The sequence below is a fragment of the Chironomus tepperi genome, unplaced genomic scaffold (genome assembly GCF_022539635.2).
Source record: "Chironomus tepperi strain 1889 unplaced genomic scaffold, CSIRO-AGI_Ctep_v1 contig_48, whole genome shotgun sequence".
In the NCBI taxonomy this organism is placed as follows: domain Eukaryota; kingdom Metazoa; phylum Arthropoda; class Insecta; order Diptera; family Chironomidae; genus Chironomus; species Chironomus tepperi.
This window is the reverse complement of record NW_027226170.1, coordinates 142,071-162,182: the sequence shown is the minus strand read 5'-3', so window position 1 is coordinate 162,182 and position 20,112 is coordinate 142,071. Positions and strand designations below refer to the sequence as shown.

General features: G+C 31.1%; 4 protein-coding genes across 4 annotated transcripts; 2 read left to right on the top strand and 2 right to left on the bottom strand.

Moving 5' to 3' along the window:
* Positions 1–789: 789 nt before the first annotated feature.
* LOC139099560 (obg-like ATPase 1) lies at positions 790–8,786 on the top strand. The gene is made up of 7 exons (XM_070652059.1): positions 790–886; positions 1,203–1,313; positions 1,378–1,517; positions 3,034–3,161; positions 3,675–3,850; positions 7,892–7,969; positions 8,046–8,786. Exons 2-7 carry the CDS (start codon positions 1,212–1,214, stop codon positions 8,616–8,618), a joined length of 1,197 nt encoding a protein of 398 aa, XP_070508160.1. The 5' UTR covers positions 790–886; positions 1,203–1,211; the 3' UTR covers positions 8,619–8,786.
* Positions 8,787–12,313: 3,527 nt separating this feature from the next.
* Positions 12,314–14,546, bottom strand: Rab10 (RAS oncogene family member Rab10). Its single transcript, XM_070652467.1, has 6 exons — positions 14,395–14,546; positions 14,204–14,282; positions 13,626–13,690; positions 13,521–13,560; positions 13,257–13,441; positions 12,314–13,168 (listed from the first exon to the last, which is right to left on the bottom strand). Exons 1-6 carry the CDS (start codon positions 14,440–14,442, stop codon positions 12,965–12,967), a joined length of 621 nt encoding a protein of 206 aa, XP_070508568.1. The 5' UTR covers positions 14,443–14,546; the 3' UTR covers positions 12,314–12,964.
* A 173-nt stretch (positions 14,547–14,719) lies between these two features.
* LOC139099932 (inhibitor of Bruton tyrosine kinase) lies at positions 14,720–18,340 on the bottom strand. The gene is made up of 2 exons (XM_070652472.1): positions 18,106–18,340; positions 14,720–18,049 (listed from the first exon to the last, which is right to left on the bottom strand). The coding sequence occupies exons 1-2, from the start codon at positions 18,259–18,261 to the stop codon at positions 14,786–14,788; spliced, it is 3,420 nt and encodes a 1,139-aa protein (XP_070508573.1). The 5' UTR covers positions 18,262–18,340; the 3' UTR covers positions 14,720–14,785.
* A 342-nt stretch (positions 18,341–18,682) lies between these two features.
* Positions 18,683–19,745, top strand: LOC139099944 (uncharacterized). Its single transcript, XM_070652488.1, has 3 exons — positions 18,683–18,847; positions 18,909–19,147; positions 19,209–19,745. Exons 1-3 carry the CDS (start codon positions 18,731–18,733, stop codon positions 19,648–19,650), a joined length of 798 nt encoding a protein of 265 aa, XP_070508589.1. The 5' UTR covers positions 18,683–18,730; the 3' UTR covers positions 19,651–19,745.
* The last annotated feature ends 367 nt before the right edge of the window (positions 19,746–20,112 follow it).

Below are 20,112 nucleotides of genomic sequence, written 5' to 3'. Positions count from 1 at the left end.
AAAATAAAACGAGAAGAAAAAAAAAAATGTTAATTAATTTAATTGAGTTTTATTGACTCACCGCATGAAGGAAGAAATAGAAAAATGAGAACATTAAAAATGCATAAATTAATTGGCTTCGAGTTGAAAAAATTTCGAATTAAAAAAACGCCGCTTTGACGTGACGCCAAACTAATGCGAATTCATTGGAAATCGGCAGGAAATTATGCGAATGAAGAGAAATAATTTTGCCCCGAGGTTATCAATTTCAAATAAGTATGTGATTGTGCATCACAAGCTAATGAATTTCTATTGAAATCAATTCAAATATATAGTAATGTTTTGAACTTGAATTAAGTTTCAATTTCACTTGATGTGAAAACTAAAGAAATCAAAATATTATTCCATTTCAATGAATCCTTTCATGTCCTATAGCTACTTACTTACTTACTTACGTAAATGAGGGTGCAAAATTCAAAAAAAAAAAATAAGTTTGACGAGGGTTTGTAATCATGAAGCTGATAATATGAGGATGGTTTGTCTGACACGTTTCACTTCTGTTTCAAATTATCCTAGCAATTGTGTTTCAAATTTCAAATAAATTTAAATCCTTTAATAGTGTCATCATCAGTGAATTTATTTCTCATTGTCCGCAATGTTGATCTTTCACATATCTAGTTGGCTTTGTAGAAGACGAAAATGTTTCTTTGTTTTTCAAAATGCCATGAATTTAACTAATTTAAGCAGAATTTGTAATTTTCACTCGCAAAATAACGGTCATAAATAATTCAAAAATTTACAAATTCAGCGTTTTAATTCAGCTGAGTAAATAGCTCCATACAATATTTCAAAAACATAATTTAGTTAAATTGTAGCATATTTAAGGACAATTGTTGTACAATTTAAGGTAATTATAAGACTAATAAACAGCTCTAATTACTGTGTTGAGAAAAACATAAGCATTAATGAGGAAATCAATGAAAAACTGGACTTAAAAATTACACATGATGACATCGCCGCATAAAAAAAATCATAACATTGTAAAATCAATTAATTTTTAAGATCAAAAGCATTAATTACGATACTATAAATTATAATATGTTTGGGTAGATAAATGTTATCATATTTAATTATGCTAGTTAGATCCAGCACAGCAGTTATTTGATTAATCATTAAATTAATATTTTTTGGTTATTGAATAAATTTGATAATTCTATTTTTAGTAATAAACAATGCCTCCAAAAAAGGTAGAAGAGCCTGAACGTAAACCACTCATTGGACGTGTTGGAACCAACTTGAAGATTGGTATTGTTGGAGTTCCAAATGTCGGAAAGGTATGAAACAAATAAAATCACTTGTAGCACATAAAATGAATTGATTGTTTACTTCTTATTCCAGTCAACATTCTTCAATGTATTGACAAAATCAGCAGCACCAGCTGAAAATTTCCCTTTCTGTACGATCGATCCGAATGAAAGCCGAGTGCCTGTCCCGGACGCAAGATTTGATCATTTGTGTGAATATCATAAACCTGCAAGGTGAGAAAATCAGCATATTTTGTACATTAACAGGATTCCAATAATTCAATGTTATGAATTAAAGCTAGAATTATTTGGTTTTTTCTCTATATGTGGAAGTAATGAAAACTATAATTATCACTGCTAATTATTCATTGAACATATATCGGCAACGTTGTAATCTACTAGTTATTAGTTGCAACTATGTATTGAATGCTACAAGCTCTATCTGATCGATTTTCTGTCTTCGGAAAACTTGATTTTGCTTCATTAATGAAACTATTTTTGCAATACATAATTTTCCTTTTAAACGAATATTTTCCTTTCCATTCGACAGCCATACTTTTGAAAAAGGGAGCTTGAATGGAACTCCGCCTTTTTAAAACACTATATAAATTAAAATTCTATATTTATTTTTTTAAATGCTTCTGGCAAGGCTATCATCAGAAGCAGCTACAACAACCATATTAATAATAATAAATCGTACATAAAATTGAAGCAATTCAGAAACGAAACGAAAGGTGAACAAAATATGAATGCTCGTGTAATTGTTAATTATTTCGCGATCGTTGCTTCATGCTTATGCAAAAGAAAACACATTTTTATGTTGAAGGAATCATAAAAATTAACGAAAATTGCAGCAAATTTCTCCCACTGAAAAAAATTCGAGGAAAAATGTCGATGACGAGAAACCTGCAAGTTGATGATGTCGGCATTAGAATAGGGATTTTTTTTATTTTTTGTGTTCCTTAAAATGAAAGGAAAAATTTGAATAAAGAACCCATAATTATGAAACCCCGCGAGTCCAACCAATCTAAAATAATTGCGTAAATGTTCTGATCCGCGACGATAACTCGTCTTCTGATGTATCGTTCCTATATATATATGAGTTGTTATGTTGGCTCTTCCTTTCGAGGAAAAGAAAATTGAGGCAACGCAAATTTGCATAAAATTAATTTTTTTAAACAAAAAAATCAAAAAATCGCATCACGAGAGGAATACAAAGCACAGTAAAAAAAAAAGTTGGTGCTAGCTATTATAAATATGATGAAGAGAGGGATGGTAACAATGTATGATGATGAGGCACAAAATTATAATAATTTTTGCATATGTGTGGTGCAGTATGATGGAGCAGCACAATATTAAATGGAAGTTAATTTGTGGCTGTTCTGAAGTTCTCATTACGAATGCACCAAGCCATTTATTTATCATTATCATGATTACTCTACAAACGATAAATTGAGCTCTTTTTTTTTTTGCTGCATACTCTGTTGTGTGTTGAAAGCTATCAGCAGTAAAAAATCTCAGAGTACATTTTGTTCACTGTTAAATGGTCCCACCAGACCTATAATAATTTTTATGATTATGCACTACATAATTTTATGCATTATATTTTTTCCCTTTCATTCCTATCCCATATATAGTAGGCAACTTCTATACTTACTGCATTTTCATTGAATGGAATGAAGAAACAATTAATGAATGTTTATAAAGCTAATTAGACTCATTAAATTACTGCTTATTTTACATTCTTTAGCAAGGTTCCAGCATTCTTAAACGTTGTCGACATTGCTGGATTGGTTAAAGGTGCAGCTGAAGGACAAGGATTGGGAAATGCTTTCCTCTCTCACATCAGTGCATGTGATGCTATTTTCCATCTTTGCCGTAAGTACTATTTTCTCATGCCTTGTCTGTTTTTCATGCAAATCCAGGAATTAGCCACAAAAATTCATGAATATTCATAAAAAATTGTTTTTGAAATCAATTTGAATGACACGAACGAAAATACAAATTGCCTTACAATATTTTTTTTTAACATTTAATAAGCACTGATGCTCGTGATCAAATTGTTCGCGCAAAAATAATTTAAATAATAAATTCCTTTGACTGTACACAACAAGAATTTGTACGAAAATTTGCAAGATCGAATCGATTTATTTTCATATTATATTATCCATCTGGATGTAGAATTGTTAATATTCGGTTATGAACATTGCAATTTTGTGGGAAATGACACGAGTTCAATTCTGATATTCGATATACCAGTAAAACACGTACTAAAATTGTGGAAAATTGATGTAATTTGCAATTGAAAGCATTAAACTTTGTGGTTTTTCAATAAATAATTTAATTTTTTTTTATATTTTTCACTCTTAATTCCGATATGCAAATATATAGGTGCATTTGAAGACGATGATGTGACTCACGTTGAAGGTGAGGTCAATCCCGTTCGAGATTTCGACATCATTTCTGAAGAATTGAGACTAAAGGATGAGGAAATGTTGAATAAGCATCTTGAAAAGTTGGAAAGAACTGTTCTTCGTGGAAATGACAAAAAGTTGAAGCCTGAATTTGTAAGTCTAGAACTTTTATTATTCTTTTAAGTAATTTTTGGGACAAGAAAGTGAATTTGAAGCAATTTATGAATTATTCGAGCAATTCTTGGAGCAATTGCAACATTTAATAATGGTTTTGGCAAGTTTATGGCTGCTTCTAATTCCAATGATTTAGAGATTGGTCTCTGGTGTGCCGTAGAACATGCTCAGGTGTGTCGTAGAACAAACTGAAGTGTACCGTAGATCAAAATCAGGTTTTCCATGAAAAACATTGAAAATTTTAAAACTAGGCTGTTTTTCATTAATATTAAAATTTTGCTATAAGAAGCTCAAATTGAAACGTCAAATACTTAATACTAATCTCGTAAAAACGTCTTCAATCAAATTGAGTCATTTGCGTTTCTCAAAAAAATTTGGACTTCACAGTTCATTGGCTAGAAAGTCGAACAAAGTGGTCTTTCTTACAATGACAGAATCGCCTATGTATGGCTCAATACAAGAAATGCTAATCTTCTCAGACATCACATTGATAAACATGATTGATTCTCATTTAGGACATCAAATATTAAGGAAGTTAAATATTTAAAAAATCCGAATGAATGGAAATTAAGTCGATATATATTTACTTACTGGAATCATGCTCCAACTTGGAGTCTAGATTGCTACGAAAGGCCTTCCAACTGACTATTGCTGGTCGAATCACAAAGCTTGTTTAAATTCTTAGTAAATCGAAATTTATGCAAATTACTTACTTTGGTGGCAGAACAGTGAATTGTGATCCATGACCACCCACAGATGTTGTCTGAAGCTGACTCTATCGTTGACATCCACTTGCTCAATTACCAATGCCAAGTGCAATACCATCTCTATCGACAGCATCCTTCCAAAAGTTCTTTGGTCGTTCACTTGTTTCAGGATTATCTAACTTCAATAACAATTAAATACAAAGGTCTTCCAAATCATCTTCAGTCATGTTAGACATTACATCGACAAATTGATTCCATTCGTATCGATTTTTAATTCATAAGAAATTGTTAATGCTCGTCATTTTTCATCATTTCTTGTATTTCATTCTCCATAAAATCATAAATCCATGAATCGAATCATGTTGTATGTAAATTTTCTGTTATTGTGGATATGAATAGAAATGAGATAGTGAGGTATGAATGTTATTCTTTTTTTTATGAATGAAAAGAGCAACAGCATCATAAGTTTAATGGAAAAGAATTTCATTGAATTTGATTTCATATTTGGAGGCGTCGACCACCCAACAAGAGTTTTTATCTTTGATTGTTAATCTCCAATAGCTTATAATTTCATATTCAAATAAATCCAATATCCACAATATTGTGGATTGTCATTGATACGATGTTATTTTTTGTGTATTATGTCTAGCCAGTCATAAGAAAATTTTGTAATTTTTTGTAAAATCATTCAAATGTTATTAATTTTTAACACCTCAGCATTATGATATGTCTTGTTAACATGTATCATAGCTAGCTATTGCAGATTATTTTTAATGAAAGTCATTGATGGATACTAAGAAGTCAATGATTTGTTTTATGGGATATGTTGATCGTTTGGGTCAATTTGAGACCTTATTAAGAAAATTAATGATCTATAGTCAATAATGGATTTGGATGGATATCTACTTCCTTTATTGAGAATCATAGATGATTGGATTTAGCAAATTAGTCTAACGGATTTCCCAATTTTCATTAGTGGAGATGCTTCTTTAGGGTTATTTTTATTGACTGGCTGGAATTGCGGTATTTGATAATTTCCTTCAGATCGTTCCTACATGCTTAATATTTGAGAAATTTTAATTTTTTTGATGATTTTGACCTTTTTGGATGTGCCATTTTTTAGGCAATCAATTTGGCTATTTTCTCAAAAAATCAATGTAATTTTGGATATTGGATATCCAATTTAATCAAACGAAATTATAGCAAAATTCTGCAGTCAGTCAGTCGTCCATTCCGAGAAAATTAATATCAACATTTTTGTTGAATTTTAAACATTTTTCATTTTATGTGCTTTGGACACGCGATGGCCATAACTAATCGTCACGTCGATAATTTTTCCATTTTTATTCAAATTCATGTTGCAATGCACAATAGTAAGGAAGACGTCAAGTCCAACAAATGTAAATGAAAAGTGGATTTTTTTATTCAATTTCGTGTGAATGCAAATTAAGGCAGCCATTTTTGCTGTTGTTGCTATATGAAGAAACAAAGTGTCTACTTCTACTGCTTTTAATAAGGCAAAGCAGCATAAGAATGAATGAAATGAAACATAAACAAAAAAGGCAAAATGACCATTCACATGTAGCCACCATTTCTTGTGAATTGCACGCGAATTAATTAAACGAATGGAGATCGTGTATGTATGTGGAAGGAGACGATGAAAGGCAAGAAGTAAGAAAGTAAGAAGAAAATATTCTGAAATGTGCAACCTGTTTTAAAATGCCTTACTACTTGCCTTGTTGTTATTATTCGATGCTATATAATTTAAGTTCTTCATTCCGTCCACAAAATAATACTTCTCTTTTTTTGGGTAATTTTAAGACAAAATTAAGTCGAATGGAATTGATAAAAAATTCATGATGAGACATTGTGCAATAAGCTATTTAAATTGCGCGTCACTGACTTTATAATATTCACGTCAATCATGATTATTTTAAATTATTTGTTCCTTTACATACTTGAAAGAATGTCTAACATTTTTTAAAATGGTAGGAAGTGCTTCACTTCTTACTCTATGCTGCAAAGCATTTTATGACATTGTGACTGTACATTCGATTATAAAATGTCAATATAGACAGCTCAGTCAATAGTCTGATGCTCAATTATTAGGTAATTGTCACGAGCTACTTAATGTTATTCCTAATAGAGTTAGTTAATCACTTAATTATGATGTACCTATATTCAAAAGGAATTTTTTAATAACTTTATTCTATGAATTGTGGGAAATTAGTACTTAAATCGACAGTACATAGAAATGTAATTTTCAAGTTTCTGATGTAATTTAATCAGTATTAAGAATAACTGAAAAATTAGAAATTTTAACGGTCATTTAGAATTTAAATTAATTTGGAATATTTCAGTTGATTTTGTAGAGTCTTAGGTCCAATAAAAACAACTTATTTTATTAATTAATAACACGACACGTTTATTACTTTTTCCTTCAATAACCAAAAAGCTCAAAACATTCAATTATTATATGTCCGTTATTTATCCAGTAGCTTCGCACCCCTACAGATTTAGGACATTTTGTAGGATTGGTCTATAACTTCCTGCACTTGGCCTGCATCCTAATATACAAAAATACGATATAACTAGCTAAAGATTAGTAAATGTCAAGTTAATGACTAGTTCTTACTAAGGGTTTCCGATGTCTAGAATTTTCCGAGTCACTGACCGTGTCCATTATTTGTCGAGAGATAGACTTCAGGAACTTAGTTCTAATGGTTTTTAGGCTTACGTATCTAAAACCTGAGCTCGAACTCGACTTGAATTTTGAACAGAGTCGAGTCGACTTTTTCATATAAAACCCAAGATGACTTTGAGCTCTGAACTCCAAAAATTTTAAAACTATAGCTGTCTTTAATGTCCTAAAAAGGACATGTTACAAAAAAAGGTTTTTATCTGATTTTGTAGTTAGTCTTGTCATTTAGTTTGTATAAATTGTCTGTTCGCATATTTAGCTGACATTCTTTGATTTCTGTTCTGCGCCAAGTAGCTTTTGGAGCTCCTTGTCACCAGTTCTATTGAAGATTTCATCCAAGGGCGATATTGCAAACTTGTGTTTCTGTCCCTATTTCCCAAAATTCTATGGATAGTCTGTCAAACTACAAACTCATTCGCATATGTTTACAGTTGATAATTCCCAGAAAAATGAAGTTCCAAAGAAAGCAATGAAATTATTCTTGACATTTTCATTTAGAAAGTTAAAAAAACTAGAAAACCACAAATTGCTTGTAATTGCTCAATTAAATTCTTTCCTTTACATTTCTCACGTTCATGAATTTTAATTCTCGGCATTTTCTTTATTTCTCAGGACTCATTGATGAAGGTAAAACACTGCATATCGGAAGAAAAGAAGCACATTCGTTTCAACGATTGGACAGCACATGATGTGAGTAATAAACATAATTAATGTTATAATTATCAATTAATTTCTTAATTATGGATATCCTTTATTTCCCTAATAGATTGAAGTTCTAAATAAATATTTGTTCATCACATCGAAGCCTGTCATTTATTTAGTGAATCTGTCTGATAAAGATTTCATTAGAAAGAAGAACAAGTGGCTTATTAAAATCAAGGAATGGGTTGATAAGAATGATCCTGGTGCACCAATTATTCCATTTAGTGGTGCTTATGAGCAAAAATTGGTTGAAATTGAAGATGACAATGAGAGAAAAGCCTATATTGAGGAACATAAATGTCCATCGGCACTTGAGAAGATCATTACAACAGGATATAAGGCACTTCAATTAGAATATTTCTTTACTGCCGGTCATGATGAAGTTAAGGCATGGACCGTTCAAAAGGGAACTAAAGCTCCACAAGCTGCTGGAAGAATTCACACAGATTTCGAAAAAGGCTTCATTATGGCTGAAGTTATGGCATATGATGATTTCAAAGAAAAAGGAAGTGAAGCTGCATGTAAGGCCGCTGGAAAATATAAGCAACAAGGAAGAAATTATGTTGTTGAAGATGGAGATATCATATTCTTTAAATTCAATGCCGGTGCCGGTTTAAAAGACGCCAAGAAAAAGTAAAGCTTACTCAGCTGAATTTCTATATGCAATTATTTATTATCACGCATATTATACTGAATTTTATTATGATTTTTAATAAATTGCAATGCTCCTACACTGCATTTTTAACTAGATTCTGAAGTGTTGAAGCCTTGATAAACTGCGTTAAAGTTTTTCATACTAACATAATATTTGTGTTAACGACTTTTTGAAATTTGAAAATTTGTCTTAAAATTAATTTGAATATTTTGTGACAGTTGAGATTTCGGAAATCTTTTACTTAATTATTGCGCATTTATTGGGTGCAATTAAAGATTAGTTTTTCAGAAAATGTATTAAAAATTCTAAAATTGTCAACTTGATTCAGATATCATAATAAAATAAAGGAATTTGGCTATTGTACAAGACCTACCGCAAAACAGATGTCTGTCAAGTATTTTCAAGGACATTGCGAAGGATAAACAAAAAAGTTTCAAGTGACATAATTTGATAAGAAAAATGGGAATAACATTGACTGATAATAGCTTTGAACTAATATTCCAGCAATTGTCATACAGTGACATTCTTAATTTAAGTCAAGTGTCCAAAAGTTTAAATGAAATAATTTCAAATTCGCCGAAATGTATGCAGAAGCTGACCTTAAAGCTGATTAAAGACGATAACAATCAAATTGTAGAATTTCTGCAATGTTTTCGACAGAATAAGCGGAAATATCAGAATGTCAATGTTGATTGTCACAATAGTCACTACATCACTGAAAAGTACATGCTGATATTAAAGACAGTCGAAAGATCCATAGTTAATTTAGAGGTGAAAAATGCTTCCTTTCGATGGGATGAAATCAATACGAGAAATTTTCACGATCAATGGTTAATTCTGACAGATTTAAAGAAACTTAAGGTTTGCAACATTAACGACTACACGGCGGAAATATTCTTCATATCGTGTACTTATCTTGAACAGCTGCACGTTGAGAATGTTCGGTTAAGCAAATACTTCAATTATTGCTTAAGAGTTAACGAGAAATTGAAAGATCTTAAAATTTTTCATCCACAAGGAGTAAGCTATGATTACGAATTTTACGGATTCACAGCTTATAATTTCAAATTGGACTACTTGGAGTTTAATTGTAAAGAGAATCAGGAGAAGAATAAGCATGAATTTTTGAAAAGAGTTATTTATCCGATTTTAACAATGCAAGTCAGGAACTTGAAGAGATGCAGTATCAAAGGAGTTTATTTTGATGCTGTAAATACTATTTTGGAAACATTAAATCAAGATGATTTCGAATGCATAAAATTGAAGTATGCTGTAACATCTGCACATGTTAAATTCACAATCAACGATTTACAGTTCTTTTGCATTGAAATGGATGAGATTCATGCTGAATTCTGCGATAATTTGATGGTCTTCATCGAGAGGCAAAGTGCTAGTTTGAAGGAAATTTGCATAAGCTCGAATATCATTGATGAGAGTATATCCTGTATTTTATTCAAAAAGTACCTTAATGTCGACCACTTGAGTATTGGTGGAAGCTTGGAACTAGTCAAAGGAAGAAATGAGAAGATTACCAAAATGGTCACGTCTGCAACCTGTTTAAAGGAACTAGAAACTTTGTTAAAATTAACTCCATGCTTAAAAGTCCTACAAATATTCGCATTGTCCAAAGAATTGCTGGAATTTGTCACCAAAGAATTAAAAGACTTGGAAGTCATTAAATTCCATTTTAAGGATACAGACAGCTATAAAAGTGATGTAAAATTGGAGCAGCTAACATGTTACGATCCATTTTTAAGAATCTGTGATGATCTCCATGAACTATTGTTTCAGCACTATGAGGATGACTCAGCTGTGGAGGAACTAACAAGGACATGGACGAGATTTTATTTTAAGTAGAAATTTCACAATTTTATTATCATTTTTCTCAATTTTATTATGTAAAATAAAGATTTTCAAGAAATAAAAACTAAACGATAACAAAGGAAATCCTATATCTGGGGAGCATTCACTAATGACGTCAAACGAAATATTTATTGCATATCCAAATGCTCATTCGAAAGCTGCTTTATAGCATGGACGCAGAGTTCGATGTCGACTCGACTTGCTCATACAAAATTCGAGTACACTTCGAGCTCTGGTTGGACGTCATTAACGAATAAACCCACTTAAATTTTTTTTAATAAGCTTCCTAATATGTAGAACGGAAATGATTACAAAAATTAAAATTTATACACAACAGAAAGAGATGTTACTTGATATAATTTTTTTAGTGATATATATTCTTCATCCATATTGTTCAATTATCAAATTAATCACTTTGAGAAGCTTTTCTTCTTTGGCTTTTATATGAAACAGCTATCCAAAAATTATTTAAGCATTTTTAATACCCAAATCAGTACAAGTCATTTTCATGGTCAATTGGTGTTTTGTGTTTGACAATAAATTCACAGCTTTGCTGATTTTATTAAAATTTTTTTGTGATTTTATACAGTTTTGGGCTTGTAACTTAAAAGTTGAACTTTTAGCGTATTTTCCCGAATTAATGTCTGTGTTTAAAGATTCGGTGATATCTATCTGATTTTATATCATGAATAAGATTTTTGGAAACAGCTGTTATTGTTGAATTTTGAAAACATTTTTTAACAGCTGTGTTCCGTACTTCGAAAGAAGCATATAAATCTATGTCTATTCGGAATATACCCGATTGGGCAAAAATACGTTAGGACTAAACATCAACTGAACATTAATGCGTCATCACTAAGTTATAAGGTATTTTGAAAGTCAGGACATGAATTTCAATAAATTTCGCTAATTTGATGTAGATTCGTAAGTGGATTTAAACCAGAAAAGAGAACTGTTTTAACTGCCTGTTTTCTGTTAAAAGATTTTTACTAAAAACAGCTGTTTTCCTGTGTTTTGTTAACAGGTTCCCGAAACTTTAATCATGAATGATGTTGTGTCAAGATATCAGGCATTTAGATTAAAAAAAGATGTGTCTGGTTCAAAACAACTATGCTAATTAAGGATATCTTATGAATGTGTTGACCAAATTCACCACAAACAGAGCAATCACCATCACGTTTTCACTGAATTCATGGTGAAATTTGAAAATTTAACGGTTTTTTGAACAATTTTTCAAATATTTTTTGACAGTTACTTTTTAAATACTTTTTGACAGTTATTTTTCAAAATATTTCCAACCGTTATAAATCAACACAATTTTTTCAGGAAAATACGCAATTTTTGATCACAAGAAATAGATTTGCTTTAAAACTTATTGCTTCAAATTCAATAAAATTTCAAAAATTTAATGTTGCTCCTTATCATGTATTCTAGATTATTACACTGTTCTCTTAGTTACATTTTTTCGATATAAAAAAAAAGAATTAAAATAAATTTTAAAAACATTAATTATGGCAATCGTAACTTTGCGCTTTGACTAAAATTTTGCTCTAAGCATTCTCATTATTATAACTTTCCTATGGACCATAAAAAAAGATTTTTTCAAAAATTTTCTATTTTTGCACTCAGAAAATTTTGCAAAAAAATGACGACATTCGACTTTAGTTCCTTTGCTTTATATATTGTTATATATGTATGTATTGTATGCTACTTCTTAAAAAAAATGCTGATGAATGTAAGAAAATGTGGTCGGCTGATAAAAATAAGCAAATGTGATAATATTTGAGCGCGGTGATTTTTTTAGAGGCAATACATACAATGAAAAAAATATTTTATCGTTTTTAATGCTGTTAATACATTCACTGGACATAACAAAAATTCTTTTAAATCTTTACATCATAAATGCTTTAAGCATTGACCTTTTCAGAAGTTTCAAGCTCTTGAATTTCACCGTTCATAAAATAAAGAGTTTCTTGCGACAAAATGGACAGACTTTTGCATAATCGTACGTGTTTTTAATAAGTTGAAGATTTGATGGATATTGTCAAAAACCGGAATTAAATATTGATGATCATGCAAAAGTCTGTCCATTATTTTGATGCAAAGGAAATATATTAGTAAATCGCATTCTGATTAGCTCTTATTATACATTATCCTAATATTATTAAACATCGAGTTACCAATGGTTTATGCTGAATATAAATTACAGCCAATTTAGATAAATTATAAAATGAATCGTTCACAAGTGACGTCCACCAAATATTTGATTTCTATACTTCATTTCCTTTATGTGATGGATTAAATCCTTATTAAATGATGGACGTCATGAGCAAATGATTGCAAAAATGAAGAGGTAACCATTATGAATGCTCATGAAAGAAGTTTATTTAAGTATCGTTTACGAATATTTTTTTTTTTCTGAAGCGATGAATTTAAGGAATATAGAAATTTATACTTGGTATGATTTATGATGTACAACATCTACTATAAGCTGGAGATTTTTCATTATTCTTTCTGTCTACAACAACACGCTCCTGATTTTCATTGTTGCTGTCTTTACTTGCTGTTTGGTCTAGAATAGCTTCAGCCAATTCACTAAATGCCTTCTCGATATTAATGTTTGCTTTGGCTGACGTTTCCATGAAGCGAATTCCATACTCACGAGCAATCTAAAAATAAACAAGTCACACATTATTGATGTGTTTGATTAAATCATTTTAATGTCAATTATTAGCTAATTGATTCAAGTTTACATACCGCTTCACCGCGCTCTTTACTAACGATTCTTTTATCAGTCATATCACACTTGTTGCCCAAAATCATTCGTTCGACATCCTCATTTGCATGCTCGTCTATATTCCGCAGCCACTTTATTATGTTTTCGAACGACTTTTCATTGGTAATATCATACACTAACAGTATCCCCATAGCACCACGATAATCTATAAGTAGCATTAAGAATTCATATTAAATTTGAATGGAAATGGCTAAAAGATCGGCTCATTAAAATTTTATACTTACAGCTTGTAGTGATAGTATGAAACCTTTCCTGCCCAGCAGTCTGTATGCGTATAATAAGAAAAGTTTAGTAATAAGAAATATCTATGCATGCAATATTCAACTTACATCCCAAATCTGTAATTTGATCTTCTTTCCTCTCAATTCGACTGTTTTGATTTTGAAATCAATTCCTAATAAAAGAAACAAACAGACATGTAAAATGAGCAACACATAACATTAAAAACTAACAATTTTTTTATGATTCGGTGACCTTGAAGATTCGATAGATATTAATTAACTTTAATTTGAATGTCATATCGTGTGAATGAAAGGAAAAACATTGATAGAATATTCGCGTGGAACAAGTATTGATTCTGAGTTAATGGACATATTTTAAGAAATTTTTTGATTTAACATTATAATTAATCATCTACTTAAACAAGGAAGAATGCACAAAAAGAGAAAATCAGATGACTGATGATTCATACAAGCTTGTAAATTATATATAGTCACTCGACATTACTATTGCATCTATTTAAATTTTAATTGATATGTGACTGTAGTTGTTGATATTAAGGGCGCTAGTTCAGACTAATTTATTTACATGCATATAATTAGTATGATAACTTCATTGATGCAATTCTTGGAATCTACGCCCAAAATTAATCAACCGCAGCAAACAACTTGTAGCTTACAAGACTTACCAATTGTGGAAATAAATGTCGATGTGAAGGCATCGTCAGAAAATCTGAAGAGAATGCAAGTCTTTCCGACACCAGAATCCTAAAGTTTGACGAAGTAAATTAATATAAATTAATATTTTCATTGTGAAATACTTTTCATCTCTTTGTGATGACTATTTTTAGCACTTTTATCCTTTAAATTCAATACTTACTCCAATTAATAATAATTTGAACAGTAAATCGTAAGTTTTCTTTGCCATTTCTGTGATTTATTTGTGTAATTCCTTCTTATTTTAACAAAAATACCGATTATAATTAAGATTTATCTTGCAATTATGTGGATGTTTAGAAAACTGATGCGTTCAGTAACTCCTAAATTTTTTTTGTACAAATTTGAATTTTGACGGTTATTTCAACTTCCGTGCGTATTCATTTATGGATTTCATTTTTTGTCTCTATACAAATTGGATTGTTCAATAATAAAGTGATGACATGCAGATTCTCCTGTAATTATGAGTATTAAGAACTTCCGAATAATTTGAATATCCTTCAAAAAAGCTAACAGACTTTATTAATCATTTTAATAAAACACGTTAATAAAACTTAAATATTTCCACTATACCACTGTGACAAATTCTGTGATGCTGGTTGCAGTTTTCTGCATACCTTAATAGATTCATCAAATATATTGTCAATATTGTAAAATTCAGATAGTTCCTGTATAGCTCGTTCCTCAATTTGAGTCAATATCAATGACTTGGATTTAATTTTCTCAAAAATTTGCTTCTCCTTCTTCTCGTCTTTAATGATGGCAGTAAACTTCTTATTTCCTGAGGATTTGGGTGTCTTTTGTTTAGATGTTGATGGTGATGCAATTTTAAAGACATCAATTGGTTCTTTATTAACAGGTTTCAATTCAACGTTGTCCATATTCCAAGCTACTTTAATACTTTCTTGTTGCTGTTTTGGACTCTCTGAGAGGACAGTGGGGGCATTTTTAGATTTTCTTTTTACTGTAAAATCGGCAAGTGTTATAACATTTCTTTGTATAGTCTCATTTGGGTCAGTAAGTTTTAAATTCTTCAAATCAATCATTGGATCTTCTTTAACGCCTTCCTCTTTTATGACTTCATTGCATTTGATTGCTGCAAGCAGCTTCTTATTTTTGTAGCTGTCCTTTCGTTCCCTTTCCTTCTTCTGCCATGACTTTCCATCATCGATTGACACATCGGGTGACTTAGGTGACATAGGTTCAATAATAGGTGCTTCCTCAATTTCCTTTTGAAGGTTCTTAACTGCTTCCTTTTCATAGCTTCTCCTTGTTAGTTCTGATTTTGACAATCGTGTTTTCATTTTTGGTGTCTTCTTCTCACTTTTCTGATTGGAACTGCAATAAGATTCCAAATTAAAATCTTTAATAAATTCATCAATATCCTCTTCAGTCGGTGCATCATATGATGGCGTTATGATGTAATTAGAATCATTTTCAAAGTGGAAGAACTTCCTGTAGAACAAGCTCAGTTCCTTAAGAATAAATGATTCAAGATTGTCAAGGTAATTTCCTTCAATCAATCTAGCAAAATTCAATGCTATAAATTCCATACAATACTTCTTTAATACATTACAGTTGTATGAGAAGCTAAAGTCTAAATTCTCCGCACAGTTCCTTAATGTGATCCTTTCACAAACAAGTGTCTCAAATATTATCTTCATATTTTCAATCAAATATTGATCACAGATGGCGATCATATTGTATATGAAATTTTCAGTATAGTCTGCATTCCTTAATGCATTTACATCATTATCGTAAGCATATTGCACTATTGGTTTCATAAAGCTCAAAGATATATGCTTTAAATCCACTGTATTACTTTCACTCCAATTATGATAAAACATCATTTTGAAGTATTCAATCCTCATCATAAGAACAACCTTATGTGCTCTAAGCTTCTGATTCTCGTCAAGTAAAATAGTCACGTCATAAAGTTCTGGTAAATAATCCATTGAAAACCAACGGAAGGTCCTGTAAGTCATTTTGTCTGGTCGTTTAATAAAATTTGAAAAATGTGTCACTATTAAGTTATAAACTGCATTCAGGTTCCATTCAACAGCAATATCATGGAAGTCCTGTGCGATTCTCTTAATTCCATTTTCATCAGAAGCAGTTCTTACAACATCATTCATTTCCCCACTTGTGATGTTATTTTTATAAATCCATATTAATATACACTTGAACATTTCAGGCGTTAATCTTCGATCCTCAATTGTACATATATCATTTTTCGACTCATGCTTGATAAAGTTTTTGAGTAGTTCACATCTTGAGAACACGACAAACTTATTTGCCTTAAATTGTGTATTTTTTACTACAAATGTTACATCCATGATTCCACTTCCTTCAAATTGATAGTCGTCCAATAGGATTGTAAAGTCGTATACTTCAGTTTCCAATTCGGGAACCTTAACTCTTCTCTGATTCATGATTGTGATGAAGCTTTCCCCATCAACATCGCAACAAAATGAGTTAACATTTGACACATTTTGGATACGCTTCAAAGACATCTTTGAGGCCAAGAATTGTGCTGTATCACGTTTTGAATGGAATTCCTGATACTCGGAATTTAGTTGATAAATCTTTGAAATTTTATGCTGCACACTAGCTTTATATAATTGTCCATCAGCATCAATTAGCAAATCATCACCGCAAGGTATAAAGTCACGAATTTGTGTAGTAAAGAGTGGCGATAAATGGACTTTCACAAATTGTGAAATATCCTCATACCAGATGTAAAGATTCTTATACTGAGTCAATATTGTGATTGATAGTGGCTTTTGAGATGAACTTTTGGATATTTCGTCACTATTATATAACATCTCGCCGCCTATTATTGCACATTGTTGGAAATTTTCCATTAATGGATTTTTGTACGATTTTACTCTTTTATTGTAAAAAACTGTAAAGAAGTTCATTTCCTTATTTGACGAATACACGCAAATACAGCAATTATTACTCTGTGCCCATTCTACTTTTACATCCTTTTGACCTGGAAGTGGATTTGACAATTTCCTTGGGTATATTATTGATTCTTGTACACCTCCAAATTGTCCAACATTCAATCCACAGACATAAACTTCTTGCTCATTAGCAAAGACTGAATGATAATCGCAAGCAATAATTGTATGCATTTTTAGGACATTAACTTCAGTACGGTCAAAACTGATTTCAGTAAAAGATAAGACTTTATCAGTAGTCTTCATCCCAAGTTGGAAGTGCTGATTACTACCGCAACCATAAATTGCTTTTTGAGTACGTATAAGTGAATGATGCAGACCTGCTGATATTGAAGATATCCTTTCATTTCTGTAATTGTATTTAATGGATACTTCTTGGGGAGTAACTATAGTCGACTCATTTCCGATTCCCAAACGCCCTTCCTTACCAACACCGCAAACAAATATTCTGTTGTCATTCGAGAGGAAAAGACTGTGAAACTTGTTGACGGATGCTTCACGCATTGATGGAAGCGACTTTAATGCATCTGGATATTGCTTTGAAGTTGTGTTTCCAATTCCAAGATTGTAGTTCTTATTCTTTCCAAAAACATAAGCAAATTGCTCAATTGAATATTGAGAACTGTATGGAATTAGCTGTAGCGGAACAAGGTAGTCGGCATCAAAAATATCAAATGAAGCTCCATATTTTTTTAATATTAATGCATTTTCTATCCATCCATAGTATAAGGCTCTGTGCATAGCGGTCTGATTTGATTCATAGTCTTTTGCTTGATAATTAGCTCCGTGCTCCAAAAGAAATTCAGTTACTTCCGGTTTGGCATTAGAGCAAGCAATCATTAACGCTGTTCGACCCTAAAATTGTAATTTAATTACTTTTTGAAATTGATGATTTGTTTATTTTTGCTTACGTTTGAGTCGCTTATCTTGGAATAATTTTTGCAAGTTAGCACCAAATATCTTATCAATTTCGACTCTCCAATATCATGTTTAGTTAAAGCAGCATTAATTACGTTACCATGATGTGAAAGCTTGCAATTTCCAGTACAATCATGATCTATTTCCATTTTTGACGAAAATAGATTTTTTTTTATGTTGTTCCTTAACAGCGGCTAGTTCAGCAACTAAGTCAGGGCAATTCAGCGATCAGCTGTTGGAATTAAGTATTTATATCCTATGATTTGCAAACTTCAGCAGGTTGTTGTTTTTGTCAGCACATTCAGCAAAGTTTTTGAATTTTTTGTGACGGTTGCTATGTTGACAATTTTTGCAACTTAATACGAAGGCTTAATTAGAGTTAAAACCACTTTTTAGAAGTAAATGAACTGGCATGAGGATATCTTAGTCAGGATTAACTTTAATTGACAATTTTAATAAAGAAATTTCAAATGATTTATGTTGGATGTTGAACCTCTCTATAATGAACATAAACAATAACATTGACAAGAAAGCAACTTGCCTTTCTCTCATCTTTATCACAGATTTTAAAAATTAATTTAATTTTTAATCAGTTCCACTAAATTTTGGACATCAAAAATGGTTGAGCAAAAGATGTGTCGTTTGTGTATGACCAAGGAGAATCTCACAAGTCTTTGGGGTAAAGCGGATGGAGAGAAAATAAGCGAAAAAATATTCTTTACTTGTGGAATTAAGGTCTGAATGGGAATTTTGTGATAAAAGTGTATCAAACCTATCAATTAACTCTCATTTCTAGATTATTTCAACCGATCCTTTTCCAAAATTTATTTGCCATCAGTGCTTGTCATTCATAATCATTGGATCATCATTTAAAAGGAAAAGCTTAGAGACGGAGAAAATTATGAAAGATCAATTTGAGAGAGAAGTTGAAAGCATAAGTCTCATAAATGAAAAAGATGATAATGAACAAGATGATCCATTTTATACTGACACTCGTGAGACAATAAGGAGTAAATTTTTAATTTATGAAGAAAAGTAAGTGGATATAAATTAAAATTAAATATAATTCATTAACAATTATGTTCTCTCATTTCAGTCCAGAGAATGACGATCAACCGAAAATATCATATCACATAACAGAATCAAGTATCAAGATTCGCAATACAAAACATTTTGAAAATCCAGAATTAAAGAGTTTTCTGGATGGATATTTAGCAGCCAAGCCTAATTTAGAAATAATCAAAGTTGTTAATCCCGAGACTATTCAAGAGATCGAAAAGGTTGTGGATGAAAATAATGAGCTCAAAAATCCAATTCGGATAAAACGACCGCGCAATGAAATTGTACTGAATTCACCAGAATCACAAGGATCATATCAGAGATCAATGAATGTCAAACAAAAGCCATCAAGTCAAATGATGCAGCATTCTAAATTGTTATCGGCTCTTGCAGGACAACGATTCTCAAATGTTAATATAAGCCGCATTTCTTCATCTCCACTATTTAATAATCAAGATAGTAACAATTATAAGAACTAGCATAGGATTTAATTTACGATTTATGTCTAATTTTAAGTTAATTTTTAATTGCAGCAAAATTAGTATTTTAAGACTAAGAAATAAAAATTTATGAGTATAAAGTAAACAAGAGAATCAATGACGTCATTGGCGTAACCATTAATGTTGTTTTTCTTTCCAATTCCAGAATGAAGAACATCCAAGTGTGGATGAAAACAAAAAATAAAAAGTTATTGATAAAGAAAGACCATGTGCGCCGTTGAGAGATGATTGCCGACAAGTGCCGCTCTCTCGCTCGTAGATCACATAACACTATCACAACGATAAAATTTATTTTTTATGCTTTGGTAATGTTGGAGAACCGCATCTCACTAAAACTTTTGTCAGTTTTTCTCCGGCTGCTGAAACATTCAGACGTGAAAATCTCGGTTAAATTATTTTATTTTAATTGAAAAAGTGGAATAGAGTAAAAAGAAAATAAAG